The sequence below is a fragment of the Bos indicus genome, chromosome 19, assembly GCF_029378745.1.
Source record: "Bos indicus isolate NIAB-ARS_2022 breed Sahiwal x Tharparkar chromosome 19, NIAB-ARS_B.indTharparkar_mat_pri_1.0, whole genome shotgun sequence".
Classification (NCBI taxonomy): domain Eukaryota; kingdom Metazoa; phylum Chordata; class Mammalia; order Artiodactyla; family Bovidae; genus Bos; species Bos indicus.
The window spans coordinates 21,031,726-21,049,085 of record NC_091778.1 but is presented as its reverse complement, the minus strand read 5'-3'; the positions used below and the strand labels follow the sequence as shown (position 1 = coordinate 21,049,085).

The window sequence follows — 17,360 nt, the reverse complement described above, 5'->3', positions numbered from 1 at the left end:
ACCTTAGGATGAAAACCCAGGATTGATCCATAGCCCAGAGAACACAACATGTTAGGATAAAGGAAGGAGCCTGTAAGGGAGAGTTATGGCCCCTAAAAGAAGAAAAGAGCTGTGTTTCAGAAGCCAAGAAGAGGTGGAAGAGGCATTGCAGGGAAGACACTAAACGTGCCCATTTTCTGCTGTGCTGTCTGGACGACAGCCCCCACCGCAGCTGTCTTAATTTAAAATCCATGCGAGTTACGCATCCTATTAATGTACTTTAATATAAGTAATATTTAAAATTACTTACCATACAGAAAAAATTAAAATTCCAAATCTTATGAGCTAGCTCAATAGATTATCTCCATATTCCAGGTTCTTATAACTTAAATTGCAAACAAACTGCTGCTGCTTCCAGCCCTGACTTACCTGTCCATACTGACTACTGGCTGTACACACTGCATGCTTTTGCAATTATCAACAATGTAAAATTAGAGAATAGGGCACAAATCCCCTGGTGAGATGAACAGGTTTTGGTGGGAACAGGTCAAACAAGTTTCCTCTAATACTTACCTATGAAGAAGTGCACATGGTACCTACAACCCCGAGTATTCTTGCTTTATCCAGCCTCAGGCAAAGTATTCTGAAGTTACGCGGTCTAACACGATAGGCTGGTACCAGACAGGCAGTCTGGCATTGAGTCTTGATCACACCACCACCCAGCTGGGACTTCTTTAGCCAGAAGTACCACTGGGATGCCAGGGGCAGGAGGCAGAAAGGGAGCGGAGGGAGGGGTCAAGCCCCCTGAGCAGTCCACTTTTGTTTAATATAATGGACTCTACTATATTGGAGTTTGATTTCACATGAAAATAGGATTAAGAAAAGTTCGAAAACCACTGGGTTAGATAGACTCTAAGGTCTGGAAAGATGTTCAAATTGCATATAAACAGTATCTCTGAAATCAGTTAATAAGTTTTCAGTTATGTTTTTGGCAATCTAAAGTCTCTGAGAAGGTTAAAAAAAAACACCCCACAACTAATTTTCTCAAAAATTGAAATGGAAATATAAACAGGTAACGTCTCAAAACTTTGCAAATGCAGGCTGCAGGCTATACTGAAGAGAAAATAAAGGAACTGAAATAAAACGGCTGACACATCTTTTTCAAATGTCACATTTAATGTTTTCACCACTGTACTTCAAATCTACATTGTACAAAGTGACCAGTAAGTGTGCCACGGTAATTGACCAACCTCTGAGATTGTACCTTTCACACCAGTGTCTTCTTGGGCTCTTTTGATACTAAACACGTTTCTCATTCAAGTGAATTGAAATGCTTCAGTTGGGTTGATTCTCAGGAGCCTCGTAAAAAGAAAACAAAGATATTGCACCATCTTTGTTTAGTAATTCAATGTTTGTTTCTTTCACAGCAAATAATTACTTCATTGAAGTTAAAACTTCCAAACATAACTTATTAATAGTCTTCAAATTCAGCTCAAATCACTCAAGATGAAAATACTCTGCTAAATACAGATAACTTACAATAACTTTAACAGTTAATTGTCCATAACACACACCAAGGTTTTTTCCTAGACCAATTTTAAGACGATCCATTAGTATTCCTTGTACAGGTGAAAAACGATCTTCAATTTTCTTGTCTTTTTATTTTTAATATAAAAGTTGGAAGGGACATTCAAGTTTCAAGTCTCCACATTGAACTTAAAAAAAAAAAAATAGTCATCATCAGCATGTGGAGGTAAACAAGCCAAGTTGTATAACTCCAGGAGGTAGAGGCCTTCAATTTGTATTCATATATACATATGCACAGAGGAATTCAGTGTTCCAACAGAAACAAGAATTTGTCAAAAAGTAATAAGTTATTTACTACTGTGACATTTCAAGACTCCCACAGCTTTGCCTAAGGACACAAACACATTTGACATAATTCCCTATGTGCCTTTTTTTGTGGCTTAAAATTTTTTTTTAATTTGTTTTTATCTTTATTTTTTTTACTGTCCAGTGCAGGAAAAGTCTCACAAAATTTCACAGACCTAAAATGTGCAAGCTAGTTCTCTCTCTATACAGCAATGTTGGGATTCTTTTGAAATTAGCCCAGAAATGAATTATTTACACACATGAAAGATGCATGCTTGGGGATTCTTTTATGTAAGAAAGAGCAGAAAAACTTCTAATAAAAATAGATTAAATATATATATATATATTTATACTGGGTAAGGAAAACAGAAGTTTTAGTCTCTCCTAGTCACAAACTCATTCTCTCTACCCACAACATTGGATTTTAGACAGCACACATCACCGGCACGGCGCTAATGAGAAGCTAATTATAGGGCTTGATCATTAGGTGGCATGCCCCCCTCCCCCACCCCCCCAGGTGCAGCCACGATCAGCTCACGTGGCTCCATGATTGGTCGCAGGCAAGGTTTCTAGATTCTTTTGTTTTAGAAAACCCCAAATTTTCAGGAATGGCTCAAATATCAAAATGTATGACTGTCCTTTGTGTGTGTGTGTGAACAATCTCACTTCATATTTTTAAAAAAGAAAAAACAAACACAAAAACCCCAAACTCCCAAATTTGGTTCAATTCTCTTTTGTTCTGAGGTGAGCCATAACAGCTGCACTAAATTCATAAAACATGTGCAACTCTGGGTAAAATATTTTTTCTTCTAAAAGCACAACCACTTTACAAGATTAAAAGTCTAGTAACATTTCTAAATATTATTCCTATCATACAAGTAGTGGTTGTTAATTTAAAACTTCATTAGTAAAATTACAGTACAAGCATGATTAACCTCCAGAATTGCAAATCCCAGACTCCAGTGGAGAGCTACATAACATCTTCAGTAGTACATTATCTTCCACCGTCACTCCCACACCAGAGGAGATGGGGGCATCTCAGACGGCTGAGCAACAGTGGAACTGGAAGAGAACAGAGATACGGTGAGCCGGCTGTAAGCACCACAAAAGGGCAGTTCACTGCTGCCTGTTTCCCCCTTTTCCTCTTAAAAAAAAAAAAAAGGGATCAAGTCCACTTCTGGGGTTTTGTTTCACTTCTGTAACAGTGCATCTGTCCACCTCCAGAGGATATGGGGGTGAACAAATGAGACAGTCTGTGTAAAGTGCTTTCCACGGTGCCTACTTCATAATACGAATGGAAGCTATTATAAATAATCCTATAATCAACTGGGAAAATAACATTAAAGGATACAGAATTATCCATTTAAAAGTAGCTTCTCAAAATAAGGTGACTTTAAGCAGGGACCTATTTTGAATGAGCCTCATAAGCATTCTTTTATCAAGTTTTAATTGATAATCATTTAGCACTTGTTATCTGCAGATCTGTTTTGTCGGTTATTTCACAGGTCTGTCTAATGTTGCCAACTAAGATTATAGACTCGAGGCAGCTGGTGTCACCCTGCTTCCTCGGGGCCAGGATAATGAATAACTTGCACCTGAAAGGCATTAAAACACCTGACTGACTCGGTCACTGACTCTTAGGGAAAAATTTAAAACAAAGTAATTTAAAACCATAGAGAAGTAAAAATGCAACTTCATTCCTTCTTTCTACGGAAGCATACATGGAAAGAATGAGAGAGGACTTAAAAAATTCTTGACCTTGATTCAGTAAATTCAATCCCCTTCAACACTATATCCAGGCCACTTAAAAGGAGGAAGTGTGAGGGGAAGGGAAAGAGAAGCGAGGAGGAGAGGAAAAAGGAGTGGGAGAAGGGCAGGAAGAGCATGGCCTCTCAGATCAAAGACACACTGCTCTGTGATACCCCAGCCAGACCTGTGCACCTTTTTCCTTTGCCGCCCGGCCTGATGTGAGCCTTTGTCAACAGAGGGCGCTAGAGGGGCGCTGCAAGGCCATGGCGTTAGGAAGCTGCTTTCCTTCCAGGTTCCAGTGTGCCTTTCTTCTGGGGTGGAGGGCGGGGGAGGCTTTGGTCTACCCAAACTTTCTCTGCTCCCAGCAGGCTCTGTGATGCACTAGCTCAGCCCACCCCTTTTGAAAAGTTTCTTCACCATCCTCAATGCTGTGTTCCTGTGGCAGCTAGCTACTCTTCAAAGAGGTCCAAATCTTAATAGCCTGGGGTGGAGGGGCTTCCTCTGAGTTCTCAGTTTCTCTCTGTTCGCTCTCCCTTGGTCCAGAGGGAGTCCTTGCTTTTCTGCATTTGCTACTTCGGACTCCTCAGCATCCTCTTCCATGCCTTTGAGTTGTTAGCCATCTTTTCCTAGTTAATGCTTGTTATTCAATTTTCCCTGTTCGTATTACTAGGTGGGTTTCTTTCTCTTGACGGACCATGATTGATACAAGGACTCAAGGAAAAGAAGAAGGAAAGGACAAACAGAAAGAGAATGAGGCTTGCTAGGTTCTAAAGGAGGCTTATAGCTCTTGAGCCAATCAGACTGTTGGCTTCTCTTCTAAAGAGGATATATCAGCAGTCCACCTATAAAATATGATTTTCTTGCTTGCAGTTATCATTAGGGTGGTGGGGATGGTAGTGGGAACTGAGGTGACCACGTCCAACTGCAGGACAGTGGCTGCTGCAGAAGGACGATCCCCACGCACTTGATCAGGCAGCATAATGGTCATCTGGGGAAAAACTGCCAAGGCAACCACAGTGAGCTGAAGCGAGAGTGGAAACACATGTTCTTCACATTTTACATGTGCTTTTGACTAAAGCCAAAACTCAGAAACTTTCTGTTGGACCTTTTATTCATGTTACTAATCTAAATAAAACAAGAAATATGCTGAATAATAAACTCACAATGGCACCCTTTCAATCCTAACAAGGAAGTTAGAGTTACACACAGTTACCTAATAAAGCTCTTAAAAGCAGCGGACTGAGGGTTGATGCAGAGAGGCACTCGGTTTCCTTTCTGCTGTTCCAAAATGAACTGGTGAATGATTTCTGTGGAGAAAACAAACATCATACAACCCATGCCAATTCGCAGGCCTGGGAGCAGTGGATTCATGGGTTAACTCTAGTCAGCATCTGAACAGCATTTCCTAGTGGTTTAGTTAAATCAAACACACACACGTCATCTCTCAGGCAGAGTTCAGTGGAACTTTCCTGAAACCGAGACGACAGGTGCTGCTGAATGCGGGCCAACCCTCCCAAGTGGCGTTACAGGGGCTGGAAATCCCACCCGTGGGAGGTGCAAAATAGTGTATAAATTTGAGAGTGCCTCTGCTGGGTTAGCATTATAAATGAGCTCTTCTAAACTGCTGGTAATTACTGCCTTTTTGAAAATCACTTAAAAAACTTGAGTTGGTATTTAGATACATAGTTTCAGGCTGGTCACTTTGGGGACAATTCTTTTCTAAAATGTCCTAGAGCAGACACTTAAAACCACTCAGAATTTTGGATGTCATTAACCCCCACCCCAGTAGGAGATCGTGTCAGGATATTTTATGACTAGACTATCAGAAATCCTCTTCTTGTCATCATCTAAGGAATGATTCCCTCAGTGGCTGTTTATTCTTTTTAAAGCTCTGCATGTTATATAAAAAAGTCCAATATGTTTCATTCCATGCAATCACACTGAGTGAATACATATTAAATATATTGAGTCATAGTAAGTCAGCTCTAAAAACAAGAACAAAATGTTCATTCCTCTGCCAGACCTTCCCTTGGATATAAAATCAATGTTTTTATAACACACATAGCTTTCTTGGCTTATATACTCTGGACAAACGGCTATATGCAAGTTTTTAAAAATAAACATATAAAGGAGCTTTGATCGCCATCCAGACCTCAGCTTTCCACAGTCACATAACAGAAAATGTTATAGTCATCCCACCTGGCGGAAAGCCAAAAAACACACTTACCTTTAACCTGTCGAACAGAACTGAGGTTCTTCTCAAAAGTGTCATCGAATTTGGGGTTGGTGACGGGCTCAAAGTCACTGGTATAAACTCTTCCAGTAGAGGTGGAAAAGCAACATTTACACATACACGTGTGGTATCGTAGTCGCCCTTCATCTAGGTAGGGGTGGGCTAAGGCATCCTTAGCGGATATTCTTTTGGACTGAAATCAAATTGAGAGACCAGCACATCAACACTACAGATAAACACAACTGTCCATACAGGATCTTTCATGAGCCACAGTGGCTGCTTTATACCACTTACACTTAATTTACAGTACATCCTGCATAGAGGGGTGGCTGCAGATGGTTGAGGGTAAGAGGACAGCTGAATTTAGAGGCAGGTAATATAGCAGTAGAGGGAGTTTTTGATGTAAGACAAGAAGCTACTGTTATAAACCACCACATTCTGCCAGAAAACACTTAGAAATGACTTTCTGCTAAAATCCTGAAAAGTTTCCTATCTTTAAATGGATGTGTGCAGGGTCAAAAATGAAAAATATCATGATATTTAAATATGCAATGCTTTGGAAGGGATACATTTACATTTTAAGTAACAGTTGTATTTTCTAAATATGTTTCAGCACTTAGAAGAGATGTGATCATGGTGGCAGTTTTACAAAGCTGCTTGAAACTTTTATCCTCCTGGACACCAAATCAACTTGAGCAAAAGCCTGACTGAAAGCTGCTGGGGTTAGGTAGCAGCTAATAGCCTGCATGCCATGTTTTGATATCCATCCCAGTGTGCGTATCAGCAGCCTGGGGTTTTCTGGCACTTCAGATCAGAATACTGAGTGTATTGGTTTCCAGTTACATACACCATAAACTTTTAAACTTGCTTCTCCATGAAAAAAGAATAAAGCTGTCCCTTCTTGTAGCTCAGTGGATATGTCAGTACTACTGAGACAAAGTAGATTTTAAAGGATTTAAGGATGACTCAGTAGTAGAGAGGAGAACACAAACTGACCCTTTGCCCTGCTTCCACACAACACAACTGAAAAAGAGAAAACCATTTGCATTCAAACCCAAAATAACTGGATCCTCCAACTGATTCTGGTCCCTCAAATAACAGAACATTAAATATTTCCCTAAACCTGGATTCCCTAGAAAAACACGTTATCTCTGATTTTTTGCTATGCTAATATTAAAAAGCCATGTCATGACCTTTTCGGATATGCTAACAGCAGAAATCGGCTGTTGCTCTACCAAGAAGAGTTGAATGTGAACTTTACAACCCAGTTTTGTTCCTTTTGCTGCTGCTTGTGTTTTGTTATTTGGTGACAGCCTTTCTGAAGTCTGACACACTAACATGCTTAGCAACTAAACCTTTTCTTTTTTCCTAAATGAGTCCAACTATTCCCAGAGGCTCCGCTGGGATCAAGGTCTACTGTCAGAACCAAAAAATACAGGCCAGTACACCTTGCCTGGACCCCTCTGAGTCCACCAGGACTCAGGCTCCAGCCAGGCTCACGTGCAGGGTTGAGAGCTCTTTGGCTTTTGCCCACTGGTTACTGGCCAAGTCTATTTCTGTTTCTGAGTGAGCATGGCTGATCATGTCCAAACTGGTGGCAGCAGTGACTGAATCTGGGTTTTATCATACAACCATTTCTGTCAGGTGGCAGATGTCAGAAACTGGGTCCCTGTCAGCTGTGAACCAGCAGATGGAATCTGGTTTCACTGTTAGTCTTGTCTGCCTGGGGATTCTGGTATTCCTAAAATTTCAGATGCATACCTGGAGAGATTCTGGTGTTTTCCTAACTATGGATGGCATGCTCTGTATGTTGTATGTTCTAACTATGGATGGCATGCTCTGTGTGTTGTATGTTCTAACTATGGATGGCATGCTCTCTGTGTTGTATGTTCTAACCATGGATGGCATGCTCTGTGTGTTGTATGTTCTAACTATGGATGGCATGCTCTCTGTGTTGTATGTTCTAACTATGGATGGCATGCTCTGTGTGTTGTATGTTCTAACTATGGATGGCATGCTCTCTGTGTTGTATGTTCTAACTATGGATGGCATGCTCTCTGTGTTGTATGTTCTAACCATGGATGGCATGCTCTGTGTGTTGTATGTTCTAACTATGGATGGCATGCTCTGTGTGTTGTATGTTCTAACTATGGATGGCATGCTCTGTGTGTTGTATGTTCTAACTATGGATGGCATGCTCTCTGTGTTGTATGTTCTAACTATGGATGGCATGCTCTGTGTGTTGTATGTTCTAACTATGGATGGCATGCTCTGTATGTTGTATGTTCTAACTATGGATGGCATGCTCTCTGTGTTGTATGTTCTAACTATGGATGGCATGCTCTGTATGTTGTATGTTCTAACTATGGATGGCATGCTCTGTATGTTGTATGTTCTAACTATGGATGGCATGCTCTGTGTGTTGTATGTTCTAACTATGGATGGCATGCTCTCTGTGTTGTATGTTCTGTGTGCACTAGGCTCGGGTCCTCTGAAGTGTCTCATCTTACAAAAGAAAAGCCTTTGAACAAAAAGTAAATCAAATCCCTAGCATGCAATGATCAATTTTCATTTCTCTAAACAAATTAAAGTCTCTTTGGGACTTCTGGAACAAAGTTAAAGAAAGGAGACTGTCACTTTGTAAGGGGTATGAACACTGAAAAACTATCCTGTAAAACTGAAGTGAAAAAAAAAAAATCACAAAACTTCTCAGATTTAATAGTGATGTTCTTTTGAAGTATCTGATGTTGCATAATTATGTCCTCTATGTTGTAATTACATCTTGTTTCTTGATCAACATTTGTAATAGGTATGGATACTTGTTTTTATGAGATTCTGTTGCTTTATCAAAATTGGCTCTTCTAAGTTTTGAATAAGAGTGATAAAATTTTCCATTTTACAAATATAAATGGATGTACTTTGTATACTTCTGAGAGGAGTTAATACATCATATTATGAGATCTCTTAAAATCAAATGGAGCAAACTCCTATTGCAACTGGCTTTTAGAAACAATAACAATATTAAAGACTATAAAAAGAAATGGAAAGATATAAAAACATTATTCTTCCCTATGAATGAAGTATTTTGGCTTTTTAGAAATTTTTTCTTGCTCAAGTTGTGACTCAAAGATTAAAAAAGCTTTAATTGTGAGCTTATTATTTTAATTATTTAAAATAATACTATTACTTAATTCCTAGACCACAAAGTAAGCAAAATACTTCTCATAAACAACTTAAAGGTTTTAATAATTGTATACAAGATGACTCTTTGGACAAATCAGTATGAGTTAATAGTTAATAAAAATTTTAAAACACCCACCTGTTTTCTTTCTGATTTTACTGTCATGTACAAATAATGCTAATACAATATTCTGGTTTATATAAATCTTAGGTTTTTTTCCCTCATAAAAAGCCTAATCATTTTGAATTTTTTTCTTACTGGAAAAATTATGTGTTCAACTAAATTAGATAAATGATAATAGGTAATGTGTTTCTAAAAAGAAATTAGTTTTTTGTATGCTAAAAATTCTAAAGACTTAATGAGTCAACTTAAAATTTAAACTCCTAATTCTTAGTTAACATTAAGACCTTACTAATACTGAGTTAATATGTGGTCTTTGGATATATGGGCAACATAATTTTAATATACTTAGGCTCTTAATATTATTAAGCAGCCATCGACAAAGTTAAAAAAAGATGGCAAATACCTTTGGGTTAAAGTACATATGTATTTAAAAAGCATGGAAGAATGTGTGATGAAAGAAAGATGTGTGTGTTAAGATAACAGATATGCTTTTGTTCATCAAGAGAAAAAAGTGAATAATTGTCTAAATTCCTAATAATTATTGTTATACTTTAAAAATATTGCTTATAACTGTTTATTGTCTTTAGATAAATTAAGGTCTCTGGAGATTTGTTTAATGTCTTCACTATTTTGAGGTAATAGTTAATTACATCTTTAAAAATTATTTATTATACTCCATCCTTTTCAGTATTGTTGGTATTATTATAATAAAAGAACCAGCACCTTTTCATCTTATCATCCCCTGGTTGTTTCTGCTTTTTCCTTATATTTGCCTAAAGGCTCCTGCTACAAGATAAAGATCAGGAGTTGAGTCTTCCATATGAACCATCACAAGGATCTCCGTAAAGAAATGTCATCAGGTACTCCTGACTGTCATCTCTGGGGTACAAACTCATGGGTACAGCTGCTTATCATCACTACAGACAGCCACAAGGAGCAGAAGTGAGGTAATAGACTGCTTAACCCAAGATCAACAAAATAAGAATTAACTACTTCAGACTAAATGGATTAAATAAACTTATTTAATTAAGGTTAATGTTCTATTTTAATGGCTTTTTTTTAAATCTCATTTCTTTCTTTCTAATGTATCATTAACTCTCAAATTTAACAGGATAAAATCAGAATGAAACATTCTTTAAGCTAGATACAGAACTCTCATAACTAGAAAGAAAAGAATCCCTAATAAATCATTCATAAACTAAATTCAGTAAGACCCTGTCCTCCTTATTAGATAAATCAAACCTCCTTATTGTAGATAAATCTAATTTGTAACTATGACCACACCAGAAGTTTCATTTAATTAAGTGTGACAATCCCACTGTTGAAGAATAAGGACTACATTTCACATGCAGAACTGGTATCTGAAAGGCCTCTGGGGAGATGAGCATGGCATCCACTCTGTGGCTTAGGAAAAGGACCCTAAGGGCTGTAAAGACTACGAGCTCTCAGCAGGTCACAGTCATTAATAAACGTGGGATCTCAGAGAAAGAGGATACCCTACAGCTACAAGAACTGCAGGTAAAACCTGGGACAGGTGAATTACATGGTTCCTCATTCCTAATCTAAGTAGAATAAAGAGAGTAACATATGCTTGACAAATAAAAGTAAATTTAACCTCAGGGCCTTTAGAAAATCCTCTATGGACGACAAAAATTACCTCTGAAACCTGAAATCCATGTGCCTCTAGTTTTGTTAACCATACAAAAGGTCTTTATGTATTAATCAAAATCTCCTGTGAAAGCTATACACATAAACTTGCCAAATAAAATATCAAACTAATGACACTAAATCACCAGCTCATTCAGCAAGTTATGTGGCTGAAACTGTCCTCAATGGCAGGAATTTGACCACAAGGAGGGACTGTGCGAAAGAACTGCCACTTTGTCTTGCTTCCTGATCACTAAGAACCTCACATACCAAAGTAAACAAAAGGAAAACACCCAACAAAAAATCCACTTTGTACCAGGAGATGTGATAGAAATAACTTGATCACTCCATGATTGGTTCTTGTTCAGCCACTTAGTTGTGCCTGACTCTGCGACCACAAGGACTGCAGCATGCCAGGCTTCCCTGTCCTTCACCATCTCCCAGAGTTTGTCCAAATTCATGCCTATTGAATTGGTGATGCTATCCAACCATCTCATCCTCTGTTGTCCCCTTCTCCTCCTACCTTCAATCTTTCCCAGCATCAGGGTCTTTTCCAATGAGTCAGTTCTTTGCATCAGGTGGCCAAAGTATTGGAGTTTCAGCATCAGTCCTTCAATAATTATTCAGCATTGATTTGCTTTAGGATTGACTGGTTCGATCTCCTTGCTGTCCAAGGGACTCTCAAGAGTCTTCTCCAACACCACGGATCAAATGTATCGGTTCTCTGGTGCTCAGCCTTCTTTATGCACCAACTCTTACATCCATTTATAACTACTGGAAAAACCATAGCTTTGACTAGACAGACCTTTGTTGGTAAAATGACGTCTCTGCTTTTTAGTACACTGTCCACGTCTGTCATAGCTTCCAAGGAGCAAGCATCTTTTAATTTCATGGCTGCAGTCACCATCTGCAGTGATTTTGGAGCCCAAGAAAGTAAAAGTCTTTTACTGTTTCCATTGTTTCCCCATGTATTTGCCATGAAGTGATGGGACCAGATGCCATGATCTTTGTTTTTTGAATGTTGAGTTTTGAGGCAGCTTTTTCACTCTCCTCCTCTTTCACCTTCATCAAGAGGCTCTTTTAGTTTCTCTTCACTTTCTGCTCTAAGGGTCATGTTATCTGCATATCTGAGGCTGTTGATATTCTTCCCAGCAATCTTGATTCCAGCTTGTGCTTCATCCAGTCCAGCATTTTGCATGATGTACTCTGCATATAAGTTAAATAAGCAGGGTGATAATATACAACCTTTATGTATTCCTTTCCCAATTTGGAATCAGTCTGCTGTTCCATGTCCAGTTCTAACTGCTGCTTCTTGACCTGCATACAGGTTTCTCAGGAGGCAGGTAAGGTGGTCTGGTATTCTCATCACTTGAAGAATTTTCCAGTTTGTTGTGATCCACATAGTCAAAGGCTTTAGTGTAGTCAGTGAAGCAAAGTAGATGTTTTTGGGAATTCTCATGCTTTTTCTATGATCCAACAGATGTTGGCAATTTGACCTCTGGTTCCTCTGCCTTTTCTAAATCTGGCTTGAACATCTGGAAGTTCTCAGTTCACATACTGTTGAAGCCTGGCTTGGAGGATTTTGAGCATGACCTTGCTAGCATTCTGGTTCTCCAAATAAAAGAACTCTGTTTCCTACAGACTTGGACTAACAAATCATTTTTATCCCTAATCTTTGTTCTAACCTTTGCGGATTTAATAATCAGGTGACAAAGTTGCTATTTCTCACTGTGAACAAACCAGTGTAAACCTAACTGGTAATTTTGTGGGTATTTTTTCCCTTTAAATATCTGTTGTGTTTTGTATTTGGTGACTTCCATGTACTCTTGGCAAGTAAAATTTTCTAAATGCTTTCATTTAAAAAAGTCTTCTTTGACAACAGTTATTGGCACAGATGTGATCAATATTCTTCAGATGAATGAATAAATGAAGAACTGAACTTTGTCCCAGAGGAGTCAAGTCTAGAAATGGCATTTAGAAAAGCCACCATTTGAAATGCTATGATAAACCTAGACAGCATATTAAAATGCAGAGATACTACTTTGCCAACAAAGGTCTGTCTAGTCAAAGCTATAGTTTTTCCAATAGTCATGTATGGACGTGAGAATTGGACCATAAAGAAAGCTGAGTGCCAAAGAATTGATGCTTTTGAACTGTGGTGTTGGAGAAGACTCTTGAGAGTCCCTTGGACTGCAAGGAGACCCAACCAGTCCATCCTAAAGGAAATCATCCCTGAATATTCACTGGAAGGACTGATGCTGAAGCTGAAGCTCCAATACGTTGGCCACCTGATGCAAATAACTGACTCACTGGAAAAGACCCTGATGCTGGGAAAGACTGAAGGCAGGAGGAGAAGGGGATGACAGAGGATAAGATGATTGGATGGCATCACCAACTCGAAGGACATGAGTTTGAGCAAGCTCTGGGAGTTGGTGAAGGACAGGGAAGCCTGGCAAGCTGTCCACGGGGTCGCAAAGAATTGGACACAACTGAGCGACTGAACTGAAAACCTAGAGTAAACACTTCCTTATGCAATACAATGGGCAGATTTTTTTCAAATAATGTTAAAAATTTTCCCCCTAATTCAGACTGGTGTCAAACTCCTTTTACAAATATTGAGATAAATAAGGATGATGCCCTTCCTTATCTCTCTTCACCTAGTATTATGTGTTACTACTCGAACTTCTTTGTGATGGGGGAGCATGATAAACTTCAGGCCCCAATTACATGAGTTATCTTTTAAAAAGTCATTATTTACATTGCCCATCTATTCAAAGCCAGGATGTTTTTCTTAGAACACATTTTTAATTCATTAAAATAACATAAAAACAAACACTACTTACTGGATCAAAGACCAACATCCTACAAAGGAGATGAACAGCTTCATGTGTAGCCTGGCTAGACAGGGTATAAAGTACAGGAAGAGATGGCTGCAAAAAAATAAAGAATTCAAATATGTGAGTGAGTCTTTGTGTAAGTAGATGTGGAATACAGCCAATTTATGACAAGTACCCAGCTCTAAAGATGTGTGCAGAGAAATCTCAACTCAAAGGAGATGAGTATTCCCCTCATTAACCAGTCTTCAAAAGCAATAACTGACTTTCAGTGCATATTTTATATTGCATGATTACCCATTGAAGGTCAGAGCACAAAAGAGCCTACGAAAACTGAAAGGTAATCCTGCAAATATGAAACCCCATTAGCCTTATATTATACACGCTTTGGCAAGGGAAGACCAAACATGCCGAGGGATGGGAGAAAAGATTTACAACCTTGGCCACTTGCAAGTAAACTGTGCAAGCATGTGAACGATGTCTTATGTCAACATTACCATGAAGTTGCCACAACGCTGAAGGAGCTTTAGGACACTCAGGGATTTACAGAGTCTTCTAAGAAAGTATGACACTGCTTTTGCTGGTTCCAGCCATACTGCCTTTAGCATTGATTACTCACTCAATAATTGTCTTTTGTATTAATAAGTGGCAGGCATATCCACACACCCACATCTAACCCTTTTGCACTGAGGCAGGGAGATGATTCTAACGAGCCTATAAGCCACAGAGCTTATGAAGCTGTTATTTTGCTGCTTGGCAGATGAATGGTGTCACTGCTCTGTCTCTCACGCAAGTAACACTGAAAGGTCCCTTGTGTCTTGATCACAGCCTTAGAATCCTGCTGTGACAACTACTAGCATCAAGTATTCTATGTATCTGCCTCCTTGCAACAGTTAAGCCGTGTATGAAAATCCAACAAGAACAAGAAGACACCTCAGAATCATCAGGGGGTAATTATTCACCTTACAGATGTTTTCTTTAGGATCACGAGTTAACAGCAGATAAAAGGAGATGGGAGTTCTACTTCGCTAACTAGATCAACATGTCTGAATCTCAGTTCCCTAAAATGAGGAGGCTGGACTAAACACTCTCTCAAGTTGAGCTCTAACTGTACAATACTTGGTAGGATTACTACAGATAAAGAGCACTGTGCTCACAGAACTCACGTTTAGCTGGCATTCAGATATTTGTAGGCCAGTCTACTACTCCTTGGTGCATTTACCAAGGAGTTAATATGCACGTCTATGGCAGCTCTAAAATTATTTGTATTAGTCAGGAGAAGGGAGGGGGGTTGTGGAGAGTGTGGGGAAGAGGTTTTAACTTATGATTTAACTTACACATATTTTCTATAAGAATTTTTTTATTGTGTAAAATGAAGTCATTTGATATTCTTGAAAGATTATGATTCTTGGTTTAACTGAATAGTTGTCCTCTTTTTCACTGATTTGTGTAGGCTGGAAGCCAAATTCCAGTCAGTCTTTACTGACCAAAATGTCTCCCCATAAGTAATTCTTTTCCTTCCACTCTCCAAGTGAATCTACCCCTCATCCCATTTTTGTGGTGGAGGCAGGTTATAGCTTAAGGAAGGGAATACTAAATACTGGAATAAGTACTAGAAGATGTGGCTTCAAATTCTAACTCTGCCATCACCAGACTCAGGTAAGTGATTTGCTTTGGCTCTCTTATCCATTAGACTACTCCAGTACAGACCTGCCTACCTACCAACATCACTGCTAATCCTGACATCCACGAAGTGCCAGGTCCTGAGACAACAAAGATGACTAACACCTCTCTGGTGGGCAAGGAAAACATGAACATGCAGTTCTAGAGGCCACTAAATAGAGGATCTAAGACAAATTAGAAAGCAAAATTTATGAATGGAGGACAAATGGATATGGGATGGGGAATTTGTAAAAATCAAGAGTGGATGTTTAAGGCTACCTGAAATATTACAAATCCACCCTCCCCCCAATATTATTTTTCTTTATAGAAGTACACCCCAACAGATACATTAAAAATAATCCTGTTTCATTTCAGCCTTAACAGTCATTTGGTATGCTTTCTCCTTTTCTGTGTTTATATATGCATGTTAAAAAGAGCCCCAGAGAAAAAGAGTCAGTTCAGTCATGCCAGTACCTTTCCTGAACGATAACTATCAATAACTTAGCTTTGGCTCCACAGGAAAAATGCAATACTACAAATGCTGCATTTCTTTTTTTTTTTTTCTGCACTCTGTGGAGCCAATGCTAAGAAGTTTATATTTCTCCTCAAGTGCAACAGAATCAATTTGAATAAGAGAAAAAGTAGAAGTTCAGCTGCTGCTGCTCAGTTGCTTCAGTCGTGTCCAACTCTTTGTAACCCCATGGAGTGTAGCCCAACAGGCTCCTCTGTCCATGGGATTCTCCAGGCAAGAATACTGGAGTGGGTGGCCATGCCCTGCTCTAGAGGATCTTCTTGACCCGCATCTCCTGCATTGTGGGCGGATTCTTTACTGCTGAACCATGAGGAAGCCCAGAATGCTTAGAAATACGGCTTAAACATCTCCTTTGGAAAAAAGGTTCTGCCAATTCCCCCAATACTCACACATATTACTTTTCTCCCTCTAAAATATATGGATCCATTATATACAGGTCCATTTTCTGTTGTTCTTCAAGGTAAGTCACTCAGGCCATGTAGGAGTGAGCGGGTGCCATGCTGAGTCACGAGCACAGGAAGGGTTATGAAGAGTGCCCCAGTAATGACTAAGTAATTGCCAGTGAAATGAAGCAAGGATGAGACTCTGGCTTGAGCGAGAGGCCCTAGGTGATAGATGCCACAGTTATCAAGAGCCAACTTCAGAGTGTGGTCACCGCAGCAGAGTCGGCCAGGCTGTGCAAGGCCTGTTGGAGATTCCTGATAGTCTTTACCTGGCAGCAGAGAAGCCGCGCCCATCAGTCGGCAGCATGAACTGAACTGCACCATGTGCAGTGCACCATGGTAAGCACTTTGGGGTTATACAAAAGAAACCCCCATCTGAAAAGTAAGTCTGAACTGCGTAAACTCTCTAGAGTACTCTGATTCTCTTAACTGGAAGATAAAGTACCTGACAGGAGATGGAACTATTTTCACCTCAGTGAAATTAACTGAATTTCACTTATTTCTGAAAAATTTCAGAATTTTACTTATTTCTGACACAATTAGCTGAGAACAGTCTGAGGAAAAATGAAGCTCTAAACCTTATGAGATGAACAAAGGGACTAGGCTGGTAGAAGACTTCTCAATCCTATCAACATGGCAGAGCCTCAACAAGTATCTGCCTTAATAGATTCCTGGGCCGTGGCAGCTAAGATTCCCTTCATCCAAGATCTTGAGTTGTAGTTCAGTCACATCTGACTCTTTGCGACCCCATGGACTGCAGCATGCCAGCCTTCCCTGTCCATCACCAACTCCCAGAGCCTACTCAAACTCATGTAATGAGCTGTAGAAAAGAGACAATACATAGAAAATACCAGTGTTCTTGTCTGTCCGTTATTTCCTGACCTTAAAGGACCCAACTCCCTTTCTCACTCTCAGATCAAGTGATTCAGTGGGGCTTAATTTCAGTCTCCCAACTGCAAAAATGAGCAGAGGGCTTGGCCAATCAAATGATGTCTTCTGAGCACCACCTCTGGTGCCAGGATGATGTACATAATTAAAACAGGTTGGGAACAGTCAATGGCTGGCTAACCTAACACACCCTCCCAATCCTTTTATCCTTTATCTC

General features: G+C 39.4%; 1 protein-coding gene across 2 annotated transcripts in view; it reads right to left on the bottom strand.

The window, feature by feature from the left end:
• Nucleotides 1-1,136: 1,136 nt before the first annotated feature.
• The window catches only part of NLK (nemo like kinase), a 130,159-nt gene continuing 113,935 nt past the window's right edge, over nucleotides 1,137-17,360 (bottom strand). Inside the window, exons 8-12 of one of the 2 annotated variants that reach the window (XR_011561939.1) lie at nucleotides 13,628-13,714; nucleotides 5,828-6,026; nucleotides 4,814-4,907; nucleotides 2,787-2,913; nucleotides 1,137-1,694 (exon numbers count right to left, since the gene is read on the bottom strand). Coding sequence is in view for 1 of the 2 variants with exons in the window: in XM_019981804.2 (XP_019837363.2) it covers nucleotides 2,859-2,913; nucleotides 4,814-4,907; nucleotides 5,828-6,026; nucleotides 13,628-13,714 (435 nt within the window). In the remaining variant the exon portion in view is untranslated. Of the gene's footprint in view, nucleotides 2,914-4,813; nucleotides 4,908-5,827; nucleotides 6,027-13,627; nucleotides 13,715-17,360 lie in introns of both variants that reach the window. The other variant, XM_019981804.2, reaches the window with a different exon arrangement.